The following is a 24,627-nucleotide window of genomic DNA, read 5'->3' as shown; positions in this document are numbered from 1 at the left end:
TTTTCATTTTCTTGAAATATAATTGACATATGCATGCATGTTGTGCTAAGTTGCTTCAGTCATGCCCGACTCTTTGCAGCCCTATGGACTGCAGCCCTCCAGCCTCCTCAGTCCATGAGATTCTTCAAGCAAGGAAACTGTAGTGGGTTGCCAGTGCCCTCCTCTAGATCTTCCCAACCGAGGGATCAAACCTGCATCTCTGATGTCTCCTATATTGGCAGATGGGTTCTTTACCCCTAGCACCACCTGGGTTTGATTGTGTTAAGATGTTCAGTGAAAGTGACGTGAAAGTGAAAATCGAGTCCAACTCTGCGACTGAGAGTCAATTCCTAGGCTGCTTGATAAGAAGTCTGGGGTCCCTGAAGAGGAGATGGGGTCTGGAATTCTCAAGGAGGAGGAAAGGACAAACGGCTTTTTTCTCTACATTCCTTAGTCTTAGTCACATAAAACATTTTTTTCTTTAAGCTTGATGATTACACAACAGACAACTCAGTTTAAACTCTGTACTAAGGATTATATAACAACAATGTATCCAGCTTGAGGACAGTTTCTCCTTCCTGAAAACCTGTCTAATCCTGTTATCTTAAAATGTAAATTGTGGGAGTGGGTCTAGTAAAATTTTTACAACTTTGCAACATTCTTCTGATTTATTGCAATGAGTCTGAGTGAACTCCGGGAGTTGGTGAGGGACAGGGAGGCCTGGCGTGCTGCGACTCATGGGGTTGCAAAGAGTTGGACACGACTGAGCGACTGAACTGAACTGACTGAATTTAAAAAGTATATAACTCCCTTGCTTAGACTAAGGGAGGGGGGAACTCTCCATCATCCTTCTGATGTCTGTGTCAGAAGCTTTCTTTGTCCCCTTTTCACTTTAATAAAACTCTGCTATGCAAAAGCTCTTGAGTGATAAAGCTTGGTCCCTGGTCCCAAAGCTGAATCTTCCTTGGACATCACGAATCCGACATCATTCACCGTAAGCTATCACAACCCCATGGACTATACAGTCCATGGAATTCTCCAGGCCAGAATACTGTGGGTAGTCTTTCCCTTCTCCAGGGGATCTTCCCAATCCAGGGACTGAACCCCATGTCTCCCACATTGCAGGTCGGCTCTTTACCAGCTGAGCCACAAGGGAAGCCCAAGAATACTGGAGCAGGTAGCCTATCCCTTCTTCAGCGGATCAACCCAACCCAGGAATTGAAAAGGGGTCTCCTGCATTGCATTGAAAAGGGGTCTTTACCATCTGAACTATCAGGATGTACAATATGAAGATTTAAATTCTTATCTCCATTGGAGAATTTGTGAAATTTTCATTTGTTTGTTTTAATCTCCCCCAAAGACCACATCTTAGTCCTTTTTAATACCATAGCATGTTTTCTGTCTTTTCGCTTAATCACACTTTCTGCCTATTTATCTTTTCAACAACTTCAAACAACTTTAAAAGTTCAAATTGAAAGCTTCATTCAAATTTTTTCATTCTTATTTTTCTAATAGAAACTATTTAAGAGTGTGAATTTCCTCACTGTTTAGCTTTGATGCTATCCTCTGCGACAGGCATTATCCCTGTTTACCAATATTCAGTTCTCTTTTAACTCAAGCTGTTGTTCAGTCTCCCAGTCATGTCCACCTCTTTGCAACCTTATGGATTGCAGCACACCAGGCTTACCTGTCCCTCACCATCTTCCGAAGTTTGTCCAATTTCATGTTCATTTTGGCTAAGAGCAAGTGTAGTATCTAATTCAAGAACCCTTCTTTTAAAGACAAGCACAGCCAGCCGATTCACTTTGGCCAAGACAATGAAGGCAAAAGTGATGCAGGTCACTTCCGAGAAGCATTTCCTTAATGTAGCTCACATCTCTCTAATCAGCACTTCCATGGGTTTGTTAGGTAGATAGAATAGGGAAAAGGAGTCCAAAATGGCAGTAGCTAAAAGACAAGGAAGGGAAAAGCCCGCGAAAATAGAACAAAAGAAGGTCAAAAAAGGTCCGAGGGCCGAGTGAGGACTTCAAGTAGAACAGCACTCCTCGCTGAGCCCCATTTGCATAGTGCAGGCCCAGGGGGAAGAAAACATATAAAAGGAGGAGCCAAGCGCTCTCTCTCGCTCGCTCTCTCCCCCTCTACCTCACCTCCCCGCCGCCCCCGCCACCCACCCCACGCCGCGTGAGTATGCTCTTTCTCTTTCTCTCTCTCCCGCGTGCCCATGCTCTTTCTGTCTCTCTCTCCCCGCCCCCCCCACCCCACCACCACCACGCACACTGACGTGCTCCTCCACTCTCTTCTCTTCTTCGAGGATGGATTCTCCTGCTATCTTCTAAATAAAATAGAGCTGTAACACTGATTTATCTAAGAGCCATGACATGGTTTGTTCTAAGATCTGAGAGCTGTGACGCACCTAGGGCTTTAATGTCCGTCGCTCCGAATCATTGTTGTGACGAGATAAAGAACCAAGGAGCATACACTCGCCTGACAGGTTTGGCAATTGGAAAAGAAACAATCAATCTAGACATGCCAAAATATCTAAGTATTTTCTAGTACTGAGCCAACACATGGAAAACTGCTGCCCTGGAGAGTCAGCCAGAAGCATGGTTGACACGGATTGAATGAATGAAAATTAAACTATGGCTAGCCATTAAGATTTGGAGGATATTTTTTACCATAGCACAACTTAGCCTCTTTTGATTAATACATATCCTCCAAATTTTTTAAATATTATATGTGCTAAGTCGCTTCAGTCCTGTCCAACTCTGAGACCCCATGGACTGTCGTCTACCAGGTTCGTCTGTGCATAGGATTCTGCAGGCAAGAATACTGAAGTGGGTTGCCATTTCCTTCTCCAGGAGATATTCCCAACCTAGGGATCGAACTTGGGTCTCCTGCATTGCAGGCAGATTATTTACTGTCTGAACCACCAGGGAAGCGCACAACATTAAATAGCTAATAACTATAGTTTTTTTTTTTTTTTCTTGAAAAATTACTCAAAATTGTACTTAATTTTTAAGTTGTATTAATTTTCCCTTACCTCTTTTATTCCCTATTGTTTTAATATATTATGATAGTTTTTGCAAATTGGTTTTTACAGTATTTAGTAAAGCAAGCTGATAAATAATTTGATCTTTATATGTTAAAATTTATTTCCTGTCTATCTGTTAAAGCCTAACACACACATGCACACACTCTAGTTTTTCTTAGATTCTTCTGATTACTATCAGAGTTTTATTTTTATACTTTAATCATAATTTACTCATTACTAAATGCTCATTATTAGAAACTCATCTTTAATTTGAATTGTAACGTTCAATATAAAATATTTCTTTCATTCTCCTACTTGCATTCTTCTATCCCAAACTTTACCTGTTAGTAATATCATCCAGATTTTCTTTTTTTAACAGCTAATCTTGACACATTTGCTAGTCTTTTAAAAAATATTTTATACCTAACAGTGCTACTTTTAAGCTGTCTCACAAATGTCATCTAAATTGAGATTCTTTGCACATTAATGGAAATATTTACTCCATTCCATTATTGTAATAAATGAAGCTAATTAATAGCTTTCTATTTTTCCTGTTAATGCCCACAGGGTATTTCCTTTTGATTTTTGCTGTAAGGTAATATTTTAAGCAGATAGGTTCTATATGAGTTCAAGGTTATACCTTCAGTATTTTATAGTATTTTCAGATAGTTTAAATATTGAACAACTGGATTCACCTAGATAAAAAAGGGCTCAATTGCTTATGAGGTGACAATCAAAAATTTTGAGGATTCACCAGACTTCTTTTTTCCAAAATGCATATAACTCTTACTAGGAAGATACTAAATATGGTTATATAAATAAGTCAGTACCACTTTCTGCTAACTGATAATGCATATATTGCATTCCTCTTTCTTTATGACATAGTGATAAAGTTGGTACACAGTTTTTTGACGTATGTGTTTTTTAGTGTTACCCAACTCAAAATTTTACATCAAATTTATTGAGATATGATTTATATACAATTAAATTCTCCCACTTTTGTTGTTGTTGTTCAGTCACTAAGCTGTGGTGACTGTTTGCTGCCTTATGGACTGCAGCACTCCAGGCTTCCTTGTCCTTCACTGTCTCCTGGAGTTTGCTCAAACTTATGTCCACTGAGTCGGTCATGCTATTTAACCATCTCATACTTTGTTGCCCTCTTTTCCTTTTGCCTTCAATCTTTCCCAGCATCAGGGTCTTTTCCAGTGAGTCGACTCTTTGAATCAGATGACCAAGCTATTAGAGCTTCAGCTTCAGCATCAGTCTTTCCAATGAATATTCAGAGTTGATTTCCTTTAGGATGGACTGGCTTGATCCCCTTGAAGTACTCTCAAGAGTCTTCTCCAACACCACAATTCAAAAGTATAAATTCTGCACTCATCCTTCTTTATGGTCCAACTCTCACATCTGTACATGACTACTAGAAACACCATAGCTTTGACTATATGGACCTTTGTTGCCAAAGTGATGCTTGTGCTTTTTAATATGCTCTCTAGATTTGTTATAGATTTCCTTCCAGTGAGCAAGTATCTTTTAATTTTATGGCCGCAGTCACCATCCACAGTGATTTTGGAGCCCAAGAAAATAAAACCTGTCTCTCTTTCCACTTTTTCCCCTTCTATTTGCCATGAGATGATGGGAACAGATGCCATGATCTTAGTGTTTTGAACGTTGAGTTTTAAGGCAGCTTTTTCACTCTCCTCTTCCACCTTAATCAAGAGTCTCTTTGGATCCTCTTCACTTTCTGCCATTAGAGTAGTATCATCTGCATTTGAGGTTGCTGATATTTCTCCCAGAAATCTTGATTCCAGCTTGTGATGCATCCAGTCTGGCATGTGTACTTTGCATAGAAGTTAAATAAGCAGGGTGACAGTATTTGGGCTTGTACTCCTTTCCCAAGTTTGAACCAGTCCATTGTTCCATATATCCTATTTTAAGGATTCATTAATTCTGACAAATAGTGCTTACTTTTTATTCTGAAAAAAATCAATCTAGAAAAAATGTAAAATTCAAGGACTATCCATATATCCTTCACCTAGATTAATTTATTATTAATATTTGCTACCATTTGTTCTTTCTATATACCTTCCTCTATCTGTCTGTGGATGCGGAACTGGGCATACATTTTTCATTTTGTTGAATTACATATGACAGTAAGCTAAAAACACTTCAGCATATAGTTCTTAAGAATAAGGACTCTCTGCTATTTGTGTACTATACCATTATCATGCTCAAGAAACTTAACATTTATTCAATAAAATTAAATATATAACAGGAATAATAAATAATATTTGTGCCGTAAGTATTAACTATACATAAATTATATAATATCTATATGTCATATCTAACGATATATAATATGTAATGTCAAATATAAAATATCTCTGGGCAAAATGCTAATCCACAGATCAGTTTAACGCTGAAAACAACCTCCAACCCTGCCAACAGAAAAACCTAACCAGAGCTTCTGGGAATCTCACTAGCCCACCCTGCAGCTCCAATTACAGTAGTACTTGAGCAGAGAGCCCAGCCAGTGGCTCTCTTGTCTGCAGAGCCAAGGCAATGGCCCTGAGTGTCCAGGGAAGTTAGAGTACAGTCTTTCTTATTTGATCCAAAAATATAATTTCCAGTCCAGGGCTTGTTTGGCAGCCCTAACTGGGCAAGGAACTCATTTATACCACCACCCGAAGTTAAATACAGCCTCACCTAGTCTGATGAGGAAACCTAACTGGAGATCTGGGAATCTGTGTAGCCCATCCTGCAACTTCCCAGGTAGCTCAGCTGGTAAAGAATCCACCTGCAATGCAGGAGACCCCAGTTTGAATTCTGGGCCAGGAAGTTCCTCTGGAGAAGGGATAGGCTACCTACTCCAGTATTCCTGGGCTTCCCTGGTGGCTCAGATGGTAAAGAAACTGCCTGCAATGGAGGAAACCTGGATTTGATCCCTGGGTTTGGAAGATCCCCGGAGGAGGGCATGGGAACCCACTCCAGTTTCTGTCCTGTAGAATCCCCATGGACAGAGGAGCATGTTGGGCTATAGTCCATGGACAGAGGAGTCTGGTGGGCTATAGTCCATGAGGTGTCAAAGAGTCAGACATGACTGAGCCACTAAGCACAGCACAGCACATCCTACAACTCCAGTTTAGAACAGTCATTGAGGAGAGAGCCCATCCAGTCTCCTATCAATCTGCACAATTACAGTGCCCACCAGGTCAGTGAACATTTTGCATAGTTCTGCTTAATTTGATCCCCTGACAAAAGGCTGATTGGAACTGGAACCTGTACAGGGACTTCACCCAGGCAGGGAAACTAATTCAGAGCCCAGTCCACTTCTGAATACAGCCTTCAGTCCAGGCCCATACCTGAGGGTACAGGGTGCTGTGTAGCATGTATCATGACACTGAGTATAGGAGCACTGAACAGAGAACACAGCTCATAACTGTCTGCTTTTGCAGAGCAAAACTGGCAGCCTTATTTGACCAGGGAATTCAGTGCAAAGTGTTGTCTGATTCAGGTCCTCTAGCATGAGCCATGGAGGCCATGGTGCTCATTCTGCCGGCACACCAGGTAAGGGAAGCTAATTCATAGACCTGCCTACTGCTGAGTATGGAGCCAGTCCTGATCATCTAGGATGCCTGACTAGAGAATCCAGGCAACTGTGGAGCCCATCCTATAGCCGCACTTGGACAGAGAACTAAGCCACGAATCCTATACTACTGTTCTTAGCCAGCACCCCACCCAGGTGACCTCAGCCCTCAGGCAGTAGCCTCATACAACAAAAATAGAGTCTTACTGCAAACCCTATTTACCCAAAGACACTACCTGCTGACACTCCCAAAGTCTCAAACTAATTTTAATGGTGAAGGACTATCTCTGCCAAAGGGAGTCTGTAACGTCTAGAAACATTTCAGTTCAGTTCAGATCAGTCGCTAAATCGTGTCCAACTCTTTGCAACCCGATGAATCGCAGCACGCCAGGCCTCCCTGTCCATCACCAACCCTGGAGTTCACTCAAACTCATGTCCATCAATTCAATGGTGCCATCCAGCCATCTCATCCTCTGTCATCCCCTTCTTCTCCTGCCCCCAATCCCTCCCAGCATCAGAGTCTTTTCCAATCAGTCAACTCTTCCCATGAGGTGGCCAAAGTATTGGAGTTTCAGCTTTAGCATCATTCCTTCCAAAGAAATCCCAGGGCTGATCTCATTCAGAATGGACTGGTTTGATCTCCTTGCAGTCCAAGGGACTCTCAAGAGTCTTCTCCAACACCACAGTTCAAAAGCATCAATTCTTCGGTGCTCAGCTTTCTTCACAGTCCAACTCTCATATCCATACATGACCACTGGAAAAAGCATAGCCTTGACTAAACGGACCTTTGTTGGCAAAGTAATGTATCTGCTTTTGAATATGCTCTCTAGGTTGGTCATAACTTTTCTTCCAAGGAGTAAGCGTCTTTTAATTTCATGGCTGCAGTCACCATCTGCAGTGATTTTGGAGCCCCCCCAAAATAAAGTCTGACACTGTTTCCACTGTTTCCCCATCTATTTCCCATGAAGTGATGGGACCAGATGCCATGATCTTCGTTTTCTGAATGTTGAGCTTTAAGCCAACTTTTTCACTCTCCTCTTTCACTTTCATCAAGAGGCTGTTTAGTTCCTCTTCACTTTCTGCCATAAAGGTGGTGTCATCTGCATATCTGAGGTTATTGATATTTCTCCCAGCAATCTTGATTCCAGCTTGTGCTTCTTCCAGCCCAGCACTTCTCATGATGTACTCTGCCTATAAGTTAAATAAGTAGGGTGACAATATACAGCCTTGACGTACTCCTTTTCCTATTTGGAAAAAGTCTGTTGTTCCATGTCCAGTTCTAATTGTTGCTTCCTGACCTGCATATGGGTTTCTCAGGAGGAAGGTCAGGTGTTCTGGTATTCCCATCTCTTTCAGAATTTTCCACAGTTTATTGTGATCCACACAGAAAAGGCTTTGGCACAGTCAATAAAGCAGAAATAGATGTTTTGCTGGAACTCTCTTGCTTTTTTGATGATCCAGAGCATGGTGGCAATTTGATCTCTGGTTCCTCTGCCTTTTCTAAAACCAGCTTGAGGTTGCTGGCCAGACTGGGAGCGGGCGCGCATGCGCCTCAGGGAGCCTGGTCCCTACTTAGTATACAGGACGATGAGCAGCGCTTCCCGCCGTCATCTGAGCTGACTTTTAAATCAGGGAATTAAAATAAATAAATAAATAAATAAAACCAGCTTGAACATCTGGAAGTTCACGGTTCACATATTGCTGAAGCCTGGCTTGGAGAATTTTGAGCATTCCTTTACTAGCGTGTGAGATGAGTGCAATTGTGCGGTAGTTTGAGCATTCTTTGGCATAGCCTTTCTTTGGGATTGGAATGAAAACTGACCTTTTCCAGTCCTGTGACCACTGCTGAGTTTTCCAAATGTGCTGGCATATTGAGTGCAGCACTTTCACAGCATCATCCATCAGGATTTGGAATAGTTCAACTGGAATTCTGTCACCTCCACTAGCTTTGTTCGTAGTGATGCTTTCTAAGGCCCACTTGACTTCACATTCCAGGATGTCTGGCTCTAGGTCAGTGATCACACCATCGTGATTATCTTGGTCGTAAAGATCTTTTTTGTATAGTTCTTCTGTGTATTCTTGCCGCCTCTTCTTAATATCTTCTGCTTCTGTTAGGTCCATACCATTTCTGTCCTTTATCAAGCCCATCTTTGCATGAAATGTTCCCTTGGTATGTCTAATTTTCTTGAAGAGATCTATAGTCTTTCCATTCTGTTGTTTTCCTCTATTTCTTTGCATTGATCGCTGTAGAGGGCTTTCTTATCTTTTCTTGCTAGTCTTTGGAACTCTGCATTCAGGTGTTTCACTCTTGCCATCTCCTGTTTGACCACTTCCAATTTGCCTTGATTCATGGACCTGACATTCCAAGTTCCTATGCAATACTTCTTTTTACAGCATCGGACCTTGCTTAGAGATAGCTAATTCAAATGCTCAGATATCATGTGAGGCATCAGCAATTAAAAAAAAAAAAAAAAACTAAAATGGACTGGAATGGGTGAATTTAACTCAGATGACCATTATATCTACCACTCTGGGCAAGAATCCCTCAGAAGAAATGGAGTAGCCATCATGGTCAACAGAAGAGTCCAAAATACAGTACTTGGATGCAATCTCAAAAACAAAAGAATGATCTATGTTTGTTTCCAAGGCAAACCATTCAGTATCACAGTAATCCAAGTCTATGCCCCAACCAGTACGCTGAAGAAGCTGAAGTTGAACGGTTCTATGAAGACCTACAAGACCTTTTAGAACTAACTCCCAAAAAAGATGTCCTTTTCATTATAGGGGACTAAATGCAAAAGTAGGAAGTCAAGAAACACCTGGAGTAACAGGCAAATTTGGCCTTGGAATACGGAATGAAGACGGGCAAAGGCTAATAGAGTTTTGCCAAGAGAACACACTGGTCATAGCACACATCCTCTTCCAACAACACAAGAGAAGACTCTATACAAGGACATCACCAGATGGTCAAGACCAAAATCAGATTGATTACATTATTTGCAGCCAAAGATGGAGAAGCTCTATAGAGTCAGCAAAAACAAGACCAGGAGCTGACTGTGGCTCAGATCATGAACTCCTTATTGCCAAATCCAGATGTAAATTGAAGCAAGTAGGGAAAACCACTAGACCATTCAGGTATGACCTAAATTAAATCCCTTATGATTATACAGTGGAAGTGAGAAATAGATTTAAGGGCCTATATCTGATAGACAGAGTGCCTGATGAACTATGGAATGAGGTTCGTGACATTGTACAGGAGACAGGGATCAAGATCATCCCCATGGAAAAGAAATGCAAAAAAGCAAAATGGCTGTCTGGGGAGGCCTTACAAGTAGCTGTGAAAAGAAGAGAAGTGAAAAGCAAAGGAGAAAAGGAAAGATATAAGCATCTGAATGCAGAGTTCCAAAGAATAGCAAGAAGAGATAAGAAAGCCTTCTTCAGCGATCAGTGTAAAGAAATAGAGGAAAACAACAGAATGGGAAAGACTAGAGATCTCTTCAAGAAAATTAGACATACCAAGGGAACATTTCATGCAAAGATGGGCTTGACAAAGGACAGAAATGGTATGGACCTAACAGAAGCAGAAGATATTAAGAAGAGGCAGCAAGAATACACAGAAGAACTGTACAAAAAAAGATCTTCACGACCAAGATAATCACGATGGTGTGATCACTGACCTAGAGCCAGACATCTTGGAATGTGAAGTCAAGTGGGCCTTAGAAAGCATCACTACGAACAAAGCTAGTGGAGGTGACGGAATTCCAGTTGAACTATTCCAAATCCTGATGGATGATGCTGTGAAAGTGCTGTACTCAATATGCCAGCACATTTGGAAAACTCAGCAGTGGTCACAGGACTGGAAAAGGTCAGTTTTCATTCCAATCCCAAAGAAAGGCTATGCCAAAGAATGCTCAAACTACCGCACAATTGCACTCATCTCACACGCTAGTAAAGGAATGCTCAAAATTCTCCAAGCCAGGCTTCAGCAATATGTGAACCGTGAACTTCCAGATGTTCAAGCTGGTTTTAGAAAAGGCAGAGGAACCAGAGATCAAATTGCCAACATGCTCTGGATCATCGAAAAAGCAAGAGAGTTCCAGCAAAACATCTATTTCTGCTTTATTGACTGTGCCAAAGCCTTTTCTGTGTGGATCACAATAAACTGTGGAAAATTCTGAAAGAGATGGGAATACCAGAACACCTGACCTTCCTCCTGAGAAACCCATATGCAGGTCAGGAAGCAACAATTAGAACTGGACATGGAACAACAGACTTTTTCCAAATAGGAAAAGGAGTACGTCAAGGCTATATATTGTCACCCTACTTATTTAACTTATAGGCAGAGTACATCATGAGAAGTGCTGGGCTGGAAGAAGCACAAGCTGGAAACAAGATTGCCAGGAGAAATAGCAATAACCTCAGATATGCAGATGACACCACCCTTATGGCAGAAAGTGAAGAGGAACTAAACAGCCTCTTGATGAAAGTGAAAGAGGAGAGTGAAAAAGTTGGCTTAAAGCTCAACATTCAGAAAACGAAGATCATGGCATCTGGTCCCATCACTTCATGGGAAATAGATGGGGAAACAGTGGAAACAGTGTCAGACTTTATTTTGGGGGGGCTCCAAAATCACTGCAGATGGTGACTGCAGCCATGAAATTAAAAGACGCTTACTCCTTGGAAGAAAAGTTATGACCAACCTAGAGAGCATATTCAAAAGCAGAGACATTACTTTGCCAACAAAGGTCCGTCTAGTAAGGCTATGCTTTTTTCAGTGGTCGTGTATGGATGTGAGAGTTGGACTGTGAAGAAAGCTGAGCACCGAAGAATTGACGCTTTTGAACTGTGGTGTTGGAGAAGACTCTTGAGAGTCCCTTGGACTGCAAGGAGATCCAACCAGTCTATCCTAAAGGAGATTAGTTTGGGGTATTCTTTGGAAGGAATGATGCTAAAGCTGAACCTCCAGTACTTTGGCCACCTCATGGGAAGAGTTGACTGATTGGAAAAGACTCTGATGCTGGGAGGGATTGGGGGCAGGAGGAGAAGGGGACGACAGAGGATGAGATGGCTGGATGGCATCGCTGACTCGATGGACTTGAGTCTGAGTGAACTCTAGGAGTTGGTGATGGACAGGGAGGCCTAGCATGCTGCAATTCATGGGGTCGCAAAAGTCAGACATGACTGAGGGACTGAACTGAACTGACTATATTTAAAATAGATGAACAAGGGCCTACCATGTAGCACAGGGAAGTATATTCAGTATTTTATAATAACCTATATGGGACAAGAATCTGAAAACAAATAAATATACACATATACATGTATGTGTGTATATGTGTATATATAGATATATATAGATATAACTGAATCATTTTGTTGTACACCCAAAACTAGTACAACACTGAAAATCAACCATACTTCAATATAAAATTTAAAAATTTTAAGTGAATATACAGAAAACTAAAATTAAAAATGAAAAGAAGACATTACAATGGATATCACAAAAATAAACAGGATTTTAAGAGACTACTATGAATAGGTACAAGCTAATTGGAAAAGCCAAGAAAAATTCTTAGAAACCTAACCAATCAAGACTGAAATACACAAAAATATTAAATATGTGACTAGATCAATAATGAATAATTAGATTGAACCAGTAATCAAAAGCCACAGAATAAAGTAAAATCCAAGATGCAGTAGATTCACTAACATATTTTACCAAACATTTAAAGAAGAAAGATCTCAAAGAGATATTTACACATGCATGTTCCTTGCATTGTTACTCACAATAGCAAAGAAGTGGGAGAAAGTCAAAAGTCCATTAACAGGTGACTGGATAAAGAAAATTTTGTATAGGGGGACATAATGGGACATTTTGCAGCCTTAAAAAAGGACATAATGCTACATGTTACAACATAGATGAAAGTTTAGGACATTATGCTAAACAAATAAAATAAACTCTGTACTCTTTCATTAGGAAACAGTTTGAGAAGTGAAAAATTTCACACTGGTGGGCTATTTCAAGAAAAGGCACTAAGAGATCTTCTGCAAGCTCCCCACTGGGCTTCATGAAGATCACAGTCAATTCTCAAACCCGCCACAGGTAACCACATAGCAACATATATTTTGCTTAAATACAGTTGTTGAAACCTTTTTAGCTGTATCGTAATAAAGAACATTTTCTGTGTGAGGAAAAAAAGGTGGCTAAAAAGTAATCCCGTTTTAAAAAAAAAAAAAAAAAGGATGACTACAAAGGTTTTAAGATCGCTGTATTGATGAAAGGCCACCACATTAGATAAAAGGGTCTGATAAAAGTCCAAAAGGGTCTCTGGGCTTCCAATCAAATAAATAAACAATTACTGGTTTAAACCAGTAAATGTTGGAGAGGTATGCCACACAGTAAGAGACAACTTACACTTACCTTTAAGTCTACTTTGTCTTTTATTTTAGAATTTTTGTTTTTACAGTATAGTTTTATAGCCTTCTACTGTCATGACATATCATATTATTTTTGATATGTCAGTTGTAAGCAGAGGGTATATGTATGTATGTATGTGTGTGTGTTATGTGTATGTATGTCTTGCATCATACTCTGTTCTTTTGTTTTAATTAAACCTTATCATTGGATTTTATTTATTTATTTATTGGCTGCATTGGGACTTGGTTGCTATGTGTGGGCTTTCTCTAATTATGGTGAGTGGAGGCTACTCTCTCACTGCAGTGTGCAGGCTTCACATTGCGGTAGCTTCTCTTGTTGTGGAGCACAGGCTCTAGGCACAGGGCTTCAGTAGTTGCAGCTCATGGGCTCTAGAGTGTGGGCTCAGTAGCTGCAGGACACAAGGGCTTGTTTGCTCCGCAGCATGTGGAAACTTCCCAGACCAGGGATCAAACCCATGTCCCCTGCACTGGCAGGTAGATTCCTACCCACTGGACCTTCAGGGAAGTCCTTAACATTGGATTTTAACTGCAGTACTTAGTCTCTCTACATCTACTATAGTTATTTACATATTTTACTTGAAATATTTTATCTTAATCTTAGCTTTTAATTTGTTCCATATTTATGCAATACTTAATGTACATTTTTCTTCCCCTTTTTTGCCTTCCTTATGATAATTGTGCTTAAAATTCTGCTCTCCTACTTTGAACTGCTTTGTAATTTTATAGAAATACAATTTTAGTGTATGTGTTGGTCACCTTAGCCATGCTAAAAAATCCTCCAGTTCTTTAATGAGTCACGCACTTCAATCTCTGTGACCTCTGCCAAGAGTTAGCTCAGCTTTCCTGACTCATATTTACCTCTCCAGAATCAGTGACTTCCTTCTGGGAAAAAACATATTTTATAACTTATATCTTAAAATTTTAATATCTACAAGTTTTCTGGGTCTAATGTATGATTTTTTGTTTTGCTAACCCTTGACATGGTGGTTAAATCTCTTATGAATTTTGAGCTCATATATGGCTGATATTCATCTGTAGGAATCCTGCTTGAACTTGCATTCCTCCAGAGAAAAGTATGACTTGCTTCCATCAGCTGCCCTCAAATCTACCAACATGGGTCAAATGTAACTTTCTAGTTTAGAGTCTACTAACCACTTATGTTGTATAAACTCAAAACCTAAATCTATGAGACCTAAAGTACAGTCATGCATCCTCACTACGAGAATTGTCATTTCATTGACCTTGAAGTTAGTTGAATGAAACATAACTTGTTTACCTAGAACTTAGCTAGAACAAAACAGATAACTCATTTTCTCTTTTTGCTTAAAAGGAGTGGCGTATTTGTTTTGTAGTAGACTATCTTCCAATTAAACTGAGGAAATTAAATATTATTGTATGTGGGGTTTGAGAGTTCGGAGGAATTCTAATCTACATTTCCATTGAGGATGTAGCCCTTCTGGAAAAAAAAAAAAAGACAGAAAACTAGCAGGCAAGCTTTAAAAAATGAAAAGATAGTTCACTTTAAAAAAGCGATTAAGAGCACCTATAATACAAAATAAATGAATTAACAAAAACTTGGTATAGTCACAATTTTTAAGAATTCATTTATGGTAAAAGCAAAATAATAACCATTTAACAGGAAATGGTTTTTAAATTTTCATTATATAATTGAAATCAAGTTAAAGACAATTATTAAATCATTTAAAACTGTAAGTGCAAAAAAAAAGAAAAAACTGGAGGGCGGTCCTAAGATGGTGGAGGAATAGGACAGGGAGACCACTTTCTCCCCCACAAATTCATCAAAAGAACATTTGAACGCTGAGTAAATTTCATAAAAAAACTTCTGAATGCTGGCAGAAGACATCAGGCACCCAGAAAAGCAGCCCATTGTCTTCGAAAGGAGGTAGGAAAAAATACAAAAGATAAAAAGAGAGACAAAAGAGGTAGGGATGGAGCTCCATCCCAGGAAGGGAGTCTTGAAAAAGAGAGAAGTTTCCAAATACCAGGAAACACTCTCACTGCCAAGTCTGTGGCGAGCCTTGGAACCACAGAGGGCAACATAACCGGGAGGAAAAATAAATAAATAATTAAAACCCACAGATTACGTGCCCAACGGTAACTCCCAGCGGGGAAGCAGCACAGACGCCTGCATCCGCCATTAGCAAGCGGGGGCTGGGCGGGGAGGTGCGGGCTGCTCTGCTTAGAGTAAGGACTGGGCCTGAATGCTCCAAGGGCAATCTGAGGGAACTAACTTGGGCTAGCAAACTAGGCTGTGGGATAGCTACCACGTGAAAAGCCGTTACCTAAGACACCTTCAGGCCCGCTCACAGAACAAAGGACTGAGCACAGCTAGCCAGCTGCAGGCTGACCCATCCCCCTCCACTGACAGGCAGGCCAGGGCAGCCAGAGCCAGAAAGGGGCAATCCCGACCCCAGAAAGGCATTATCTACCAAACTGCAAGCAGGCTTCTTATACTGGATGCTTGGGGTTGGTGCACTGGGACGACCCAGAGGGATGGCACAGGGAGGGAGGAGGGAGTGGGGTTCAGGATGGGGAACACGTGTATGCCTGTGGCGGATTCGTGTTGATGTATGGCAAAACCAATACAATATTGTAAAGTGATTAACCTCCAATTAAAATAAATAAATTTATATTTTAAAAAATTAAAAAAAAAAAAAGACTTCTCAAGATTCTGGACGGTCAACATCCGCCTGAGAAGGTGCACCAGTTGTACACCCAGAAAACCGAGCGGCAGGGACAGGGGAGGTGATAAGTTGCAGAGACCACGCTCACCAAACACCTGGTCACCTGAGCTGCTCGGACCTGGGAAGGGCACAAAATGCAGGCCCAAGCAAGTCTGCACCTTTGAGGACTACCCGAATGCCTGAACCTGAGTGGCTTAGACCTGGGAACTGCATACAACCCAGGGCCAGCCTCAGACAGTTCCCAGTAGAGCAACCTAGAGCCTAAGCAGTGTAGACAGGGAAAGCACACACGCTGTGAGCGGGGGCAAACCCAATGTGGCTGAGATATTGCGAGCACACACCAGTGTTATTTGTTTGCAGCATCCCTCCCTCCCCACAGCGCGACTGAACAGGTGAGCCTAAAAAGGTGTTCACCACTGCCCCCTTGTGTCAAGGTGGAAATTAGACACTGAAGAGACCTGCAAACAGAAGGAGCGAAAACAGAGGGAACCTCCTTGGAAGCGACGGGTGCAATAGATTAAAACCCTGTAATTAGTACTGACCACATAGGAAGAGGCCTATAGATCTTGAGAAATATAAGCTGGATCAAGGAACTATCTGAAAATGAACTGACCCCCACACTGCCCACAACAACACCAGAGAAAGTCCTAGATATACTTTTACTACTTTTACTATCATTCTTTAATTTTTTTTATTTTTAGGTCTTCTATTACTCCTCTAATTTTCATTTGTATAACCTATTATTACTTTGAAAAAAAAGAGACTCTATTTTTTAAAGCAAACTTCAGATATATATATTATAATTTTTGTGACTTTTTTTCCTTTAATATTGAATTTTTGAAAACCCAACCTCTACTCTAGACTTTTAATCCTTGATTTTTGGTATTTGTTATCAATTTGTACCTTTAAGAACCCAATCTTCAGTACCCATTTTTACTTGGGAGCGAGATTACTGGCTTGACTGCTCTATCCTCCTTTGGACTCTCCTTTTTCTCCACCAGGTTGCCTCTATCTCCTCCCTCACCCTTCTCTACCCAACTCTGTGAATCTCTTTCTGTGTTCCGGACGGTGGAGAACACTTAGGGAACTGATTACTGGCTGGATCTGTCTCTCTCCTTTTGATTCCCCGCTTTATCCTCCTAGCCACCTCTGTCTCCTTCCTCCCTCTTCTCTTCTCTGTGTAACTCCGTGAACATCTCTGAGCAGTCCAGACTGTGGAGCACACATAAGGAAGTGATTACTGGCTAGCTTGCTCTCTCCTCTATTGATTCCACCTCATCTCATCCTGGTCACCTCTATCTCCCTCCTCCCTCTTCTCGTCTTCATGTAACTCTATGAACCTCTCTGGGTATCCCTCACTGTGGAGAAACTTTTCATCTTTAACCTAGATGTTTTATCAATGGTGCGGTATAGATGGAGAAGTCTTGAGGCTACTGTAAAAATAAGGCTGAAAACCAGAAGCAGGAGGCTTAAGTCCAAATCCTGAGAACACCAGAGAACTCCTGACTCCAGGGAACATTAATCAATAGGAGCTCATCAAACGCCTCCATACCTACACTGAAACCAAGTACCACCCAAGGGCCAACAAGTTCCAGAGTAAGACATACCCTGAAAATTCTCCAGCAACACAGGAACATAGCCCTGAGCTTCAATATACAGGCTGCCCAAAGTCACTACAAACCCATTGACATCTCATAACTCATTACTGGAAACTTCACTGCACTCCAGAGAGAAGAAATCCAGCTCCACCCACCAGAACACCGACACAGGCTTCCCTAACCAGGAAACCTTGACAAGCCACCCGTACAACCCCCCTGCCCCCACAGCAGTGAGGAAACTCTACAATAAAGAGAACTCCACAAACTGCCAGAATACAGAAAGGCCACCCCAAACACAGCAATATAAACAAGATGAAGACACAGAGGAATACCCAGAAGGTAAAAGAACAGGATAAATGCCCACCAAACCAAACAAAAGAGGAAGAGATAGGGCATCTACCTGATAAAGAATTTCAAATGATGATAGTGAAAATAATCTAAAATCTTTAAAACAAAATGGAATCACAGATAAATAGCATGGAGACAAGGATTGAGAAGATGCAAGAAAGGTCTAACAAAGACCTAGAAGAAATAAAAAAGAGTCAATATATAATGAATAATGCAATAAATGAGATCAAAAACACTCTGGAGGCAACAAATAGTAGAATAATGGAGGCAGAAGATAGGATTAGTGAGGTAGAAGATAGAATGGTAGAAATAAATGAATCAGAGAGAAAAAAGAAAAACTAATTAAAAGAAATGAGGACAATCTCAGAGACCTCTGGGACAATGTCAAACACCCCAATATTCAAATCACAGGAGTCCCAGAAGAAGAAGACAAAAAGAAAGACCATGAGAAAATACTTGAGGAGATAATAGTTGAAAACTTCCCTAAAATGGGGAAGGAAATAATCACCCAAGTCCAAGAAACCCAGAGAGTCTCAAACAGGATAAACCCAAGGCAAAACACCCCAAGACACATATTAATCAAATTAACAAAGATCAAACACAAAGAACAAATATTAAAAGCAGCAAGGGAAAAACAACAAATACACAAGGGGATTCCCATAAGGATAACAGCTGCTCTTTCAATAGAAACTCTTCAAGCCAGGAGGGAATGGCAGGACATACTTAAAGTGGTGAAAGAAAATAACCTACAGCCCAAATTACTGTACCCAGCAAGGATCTCATTCAGATATGAAGGAGAAATCAAAAGCTTCTCAGACAAGCAAAAGCTGAGACAATTCAGCACCACCAAACCAGCTCTTCAACAAATGCTAAAGATCTTCTCTAGACAGGAAACACAAAAAGGGAGTATAAACTCGAACCCCAAACAATAAAGTAAATGGCAACGGGATCATACTTATCAATAATAACCTTAAACGTAAATGGGTTGAATGCCCTAACCAAAAGACAAAGACTGGCTGAATGGATACAAAAACAAGACCCCTATATATGTTGTCTACAAGAGACCCAGCCCAAAACAAGGGACACAAACAGACTGAAAGTGAAGAGCTGGAAAAAGATATTCCACACAAATAGAGACCAAAAGAAAGCAGGAATAGCAATACTCATATCAGACAAAATAGACTTTAAAACAAAGGCTGTGAAAAGAGACAAAGAAGGACACTACATAATGATCAAAGGATCAATCCAAGAAGATGATATAACAATGATAAATATATATGCACCCAACACGGGAGCACCACAGTATGTAAGACAAATGCTAACAAGTATGAAAGGAGAAATTAACAACACAATAATAGTGGGAGACTTTAATATCCCACTCACACCTATGGATAGATCAACTAAACAGAAATTTAACAAGGAATTTAAATGATACAAACTTTAAATGATACAATAGACCAGTTAGACCTAATTGATATATAGGACATTTCACCCCAAAACAATGAATTTCACCTTTTTCTCAAGCACACACAGAACCTTCTCCAGGATAGATCACATCCTGGGCCATAAATCTAGCCTTGGTAAATTCAAAAAAACTGAAATGATTCCAAGCATCTTTTCTGACCACAATGCAGTAAGATTAGATCTCAATTACAGGAGAAAAACTATTAAAAATTCCAACATATAGAGGCTGAACAACACGCTGCTGAATAACCAACAAATCACAGAAGAAATCAAAATATGCATAGAAACGAATGAAAATGAAAATACAACAACCCAAAACCTGTGGGACACTGTAAAAGCAGTGCTAAGGGGAAGGTTCATAGCAATAGAGGCATACATCAAGAAACAAGAAAAAAAGTCAAATAAATAACCTAACTCTATACCTAAAGCAACTAGAAAAGGAAGAAATGAAGAACCCCAGGGTTAGTAGAAGGAAAGAAATCTTTAAAATTAAGGCAGAAATAAATGCAAAAGAAACAAAAGAGACCATAGCAAAAATCAACAAAGCCAAAAGCTGGTTTTTTGAAAGGATAAATAAAATTGACAAACCATTAGCCAGACTCATCAAGAAACAAAGGAAGAGAAATCAAATCAATAAAATTAGAAATGAAAATGGAGAGATCACAACAGACAACACAGAAATACAAAGGATCATAAGAGACTACTGTCAGCAACTATATGCCAATAAAATGGACAACGTGGAAGATACGGAAAAATTCTTAGAAAAATACAACTTTCCAAAACTGAACCAGGAAGCAATAGAAAATCTTAACAGACCCATCACAAGCACGGAAATTGAAACTGTAATCAGAAATCTTCCAGCAAAAAAAAAGCCCAGGTCCAGATGGCTTCACAGCGGAATTCTACCAAAAATTTAGAGAAGAGCTGACACCTATCCTCCTCAAACTCTTCCAGAAAATTGCAGAGGAAGGTAAACTTCCAAACTCATTCTATGAGGCCACCATCACCCTAATACCAAAACCTGACAAAAATGCCACAAAAAAAGAAAACTACAGGCCAATATCACTGATGAACATAGATGCAAAAATCCTTAACAAAATTCTAGCAATCTGAATCCAACAACACATTAAAAAGATCATACACCATGACCAAGTGGGCTTTATCCCAGGGATGCAAAGATTCTTCAATATTCGCAAATCAATCAATGTAATACACCATATTAACAAATTGAAAAATAAAAGCCACATGATTATCTCAATAGATGCAGAGAAGGCCTTTGACAAAATTCAACATCCATTTATGATAAAAACTCTCCAGAAAGCAGGAATAGAAGGAACATACCTCAACATAATAAAAGCTATATATGACAAACCCACAGCAAACATTATCCTAGATGGTGAAAAATTGAAAGCATTTCCCCTAAAGTCAGGAACAAGACAAGGGTGCCCACTTTCACCACTACTATTCAACATAGTTTTGGAAGTTTTGGACACAACAATCAGTGCATAAAAAGAAATAAAAGGAATCCAAATTGGAAAAGAAGAAGTAAAACTCTGTTTGCAGATGACATGATCCTCTACATAGAAAACCCTAAAGACTCCACCAGGAAATTACTAGAGCTAATCAATGAATATAGTAAAGTTGCAGGATATAAAATCAACACAAGGAAATCCCTTGCATTCCTATACACTAATAATGAGAAAATACAGAAATTAGGAAACAATTCCATTCACCATTGCAACCTAAAGAAACTAAACCTATACATAGAAAACTATAAAACACTGGTGAAAGAAATCAAAGAGGACACTAATAGATGGAGAAATATACCATGTTCATGGATTGGAAGAATCAATATAGTGAAAATGAGTATACTACCCAAAGCAATCTATAGATTCAATGCAATTCCTATCAAGCTACCAACGGTATTATTCACAGGACTAGAACAAATAATTTCACAATTTGTATGGAAATACAAAAAACATCGAATAGCCAAAGCTATCTTGAGAAAGAAGAATGGAACTGGAGGAATCAACCTGCCTGACTTCAGGCTCTACTACAAAGCCACAGTCATCAAGACAGTATGGTACTGCCACAAAGACAGAAAGATAGATCAAGGAACAAAATAGAAAGCCCAGAGATTAACCCACACACCTATGGACACCTTATCTTTGACAAAGGAGGCAAGAATATACAACAGATTAAAGACAATCTCTTTAACAAGTGGTGCTGGGAAAACTGGTCAACCACTTGTAAAAGAATGAAACTAGAACACTTTCTAACACCATACACAAAAATAAACTCAAAATGGATTAAAGATCTAAACGTAAGACCAGAAGCTATAAAACTCCTAGAGAGGAACATAGGCAAAACACTCTCCAACATAAATCACAGCAGGATCCTCTATGACCCACCTCCCAGAATATTGGAAATAAAAGCAAAAATAAACAAATGGAACCTAATTAAAAGCTTCTGCACAACAAAGGAAACTGTAAGCAAGGTGAAAAGACAGCCTTCAGAATGGGAGAAAATAATAGCAAATGAAGCAACTGACAAACAACTAATCTCAAAAATATACAAGCAACTCCTACAGCTCAACTCCAGAAAAATAAATGACCCAATCAAAAAATGGGCCAAAGAACTAAACAGACATTTCTCCAAAGACATACAGATGGCTAACAAACACATGAAAAGATGCTCAACATCACTCATTATCAGAGAAATGCAAATCAAAACCACTATGAGGTATCATTTCACACCAGTCAGAATGGCTGCGATCCAAAAGTCTACAAGCAATAAATACTGGAGAGGGTGTGGAGAAAAGAGAACCCTCTTACACTGTTGGTGGGAATGCAAACTAGTACAGCCACTACAGAGAATAGTTTGTAGATTCCTTAAAAAACTGGAAATAGAACTGCCCTATGATCCAGCAATCCCACTGCTGGGCATACAAACTAAGGAAACCAGAATTGAAAGAGACATGTGTACCCCAATGTTCATTGCAGCACTGTTTATAATAGCCAGGACATGGAAGTAACCTAGATGTCCATCAGCAGATGAATGGATAAGAAAGCTGTGGTAAAATACACAATGGAGTATTACTCAGCCATTAAAAAGAATACATTTGAATCAGTTCTAATGAGGTGGATGAAACTGGAGCCTATTATACAGAGTGAAGTAAGCCAGAAAGAAAAACACCAATACAGTATACTAATGCATATATATGGAATTTAGAAAGATGGTAGTGATAACCCTGTATCCAAGACAGCAAAAGAGACACAGATGTATAGAACAGTCTTTTGGACTCTGTGGGAGAGGGAGACAGTGGGATGATTTGGGAGAATGGCATCAAAACATGTATAATGTCATATGTGAAACGAATTGGCAGTCCAGGTTCGATACATGATACAGGATGCTCGGGGCTGGTGCACTGGGATGACCCAGAGGGATGGTATGTGGAGGGAGGTGGGAGGGGGGTTCAGGATGGGGAACACGTGTACACCCATGGTGGATTCATGTTGATGTATGGCAAAACCAATACATTGTAAAGTAATTAGCCTCCAATTAAAATTAATAAATTTATATTAAAAAAAAAACTTACCAGATTTTTATCCACAACAATATACATATCAATGTATCGAGGGAATAATTTGGTATGGCCAGATCTCTGAAAAACATATAACATGAGTCCTGAGAAATTTCCAAAAGTGTATGTTCTATTGAAATTATGTTCAGATAAACTGAGAGGCATGTTGCTACTGATTATATATTAAGGTGATTTTCAAATACAAATTTTAGGTACTATTCAGAAAATTCCAGTCCAAAATATGCCTATTGTTAATAAGAATTTTCAGTGAGAGTCAGTGCTGTATATAATACCCAGGCATAATTTGATTTTTACAATAGCTGATATTAGAAATATTAAGTTTATAACATAAAGTTTTCCTTTCCTTGTGTGCTCATTCAGTGTTGTCCAACTCTTTGTGACCTCATGGACTGTAGCTTGTCAGGCTTCTCTGTCCATAGGATTATCCAGAGAGGAATACTGTAGTGGTTTGCCATTTCCTTCTCCAGGGGATCTTCCCAACCCATGGATCAAACCCATGTTTGTCTCCTGCATTGGCAGGCAGATTCTTTACCACTGGGCCACCAGGGAAGCCTTCCTTTCCTTAGCCTTGTGATCATTTTTCATAGTAATCTTTCATGTGGGCAGATTTTTTTGCTATCAATTATTAGAAACTACTTTTGACAAACCATGGTTTAGAAAAATATTACTAAAGTTTACAATCACTGACTGTTCACTGGAGCCAGGAATGTTATTTATGGCAGCTTACAGGTCTTTGTGGAGGAAGAATTCATCAGTTTGCTTTACACGTACCTTATGCAAGCCACTAACTATTATTATCCATTTCTGAATTCTCATATAACAAAGACTCATTTAGAAATTCAGATCACATATTCACTCAAATTACCAGAATAATTCAGGAAAAGGAAGAATTTACATTAATTATCCAAATGTCCACATATGAAAATTAGCTTTTTGGTTTATATAATCTTATATTCACATATCTGTTTCCAAAATCAATTACCTAAGTTTTTGCTAAACTTTCATCAAACAAGAAGCATAACAAAAAATTTCATTCTGAATCCATCTGAAAAGTCATGAAATGCCATCATGAAAAAGTAAGATAAACTTAAAATTTACAAGTCACCAAATTTTGCTCTGAAAGTATTTTTCATTTTATAAAATTACACAGAATACATTATAATAAGGAGTCCACACTTACTTCTGAACTTTTTCTGACTTTATACTGTGATCTCTCATAGCTGTAAGTGTCATTTTCCAGTAACAGAGGGATAGCACTTATATCATTTTTTTCTTCATAAATCATGTGCATGAATCCTAATACTGACTCAACTGGTTCAAGTGCATATGAGATGTTTTTAAACTGCAGTGTTCCCCTGAATGGTAAAATAATCAAAACAAATCTGAAATTATCCTACTGAACTGTAATTCTAATAAGAAATGTTGGCCAGAAAACAATTTTTTTTACATTTAAAGTCATCTTGGTTTTTCTATTTCTCTCTTTATTCTTTGAGGTATTGTTCTAGAACTGGACAGTAATAACACAGTATATGTCTGGCTTTTTATTACAAATATTCTAATAGAAATATTTTGATTATCTTAAAGAAACCAGTTTTAGTGGCATGCATCTGTCAACATAAAAAAATGCACAACGATAGAGCTGCAAGGTAAGTTTTATTTGGGAGCAAAATGAGGACTGCAGCCCGGGTGATATTACCTCAGATAGCTCTAACTGTTCTAAAGAGGTAGTGGGGAAGAAGAGTTTATATGTGATTTTTGTGAAGGTGGTGTACATGCGATCAAGCACGTATTTTTTGTAGAAAGTTTCTGCTAGTCTCGTGAAGCTTTTGCTAGTCACAGGAAATAGTCATTACCATGAAGGATTTTATTGCTTT

The 24,627-nt window shown here is 39.5% G+C and overlaps 1 protein-coding gene across 5 annotated transcripts in view; it reads right to left on the bottom strand.

Annotated features, from left to right (window-relative positions):
• The window catches only part of LOC100847151 (disintegrin and metalloproteinase domain-containing protein 5-like), a 147,975-nt gene that overhangs the window by 107,973 nt on the left and 15,375 nt on the right, over positions 1-24,627 (bottom strand). For all 5 annotated transcript variants that reach the window (XM_059882369.1, XM_024986449.2, XM_059882366.1 and 2 more), the window contains 2 exons: positions 23,934-24,108; positions 22,748-22,813 (listed from right to left, as the gene is read on the bottom strand). In XM_059882369.1, coding sequence (XP_059738352.1) covers positions 22,748-22,813; positions 23,934-24,108 — 241 coding nt within the window. The remainder of the gene's footprint in view (positions 1-22,747; positions 22,814-23,933; positions 24,109-24,627) is intronic.

The sequence above is a fragment of the Bos taurus genome, chromosome 27, assembly GCF_002263795.3.
Source record: "Bos taurus isolate L1 Dominette 01449 registration number 42190680 breed Hereford chromosome 27, ARS-UCD2.0, whole genome shotgun sequence".
Taxonomy (NCBI): Eukaryota; Metazoa; Chordata; class Mammalia; order Artiodactyla; family Bovidae; genus Bos; species Bos taurus.
This window is presented reverse-complemented; position numbering and strand designations above follow the sequence as displayed.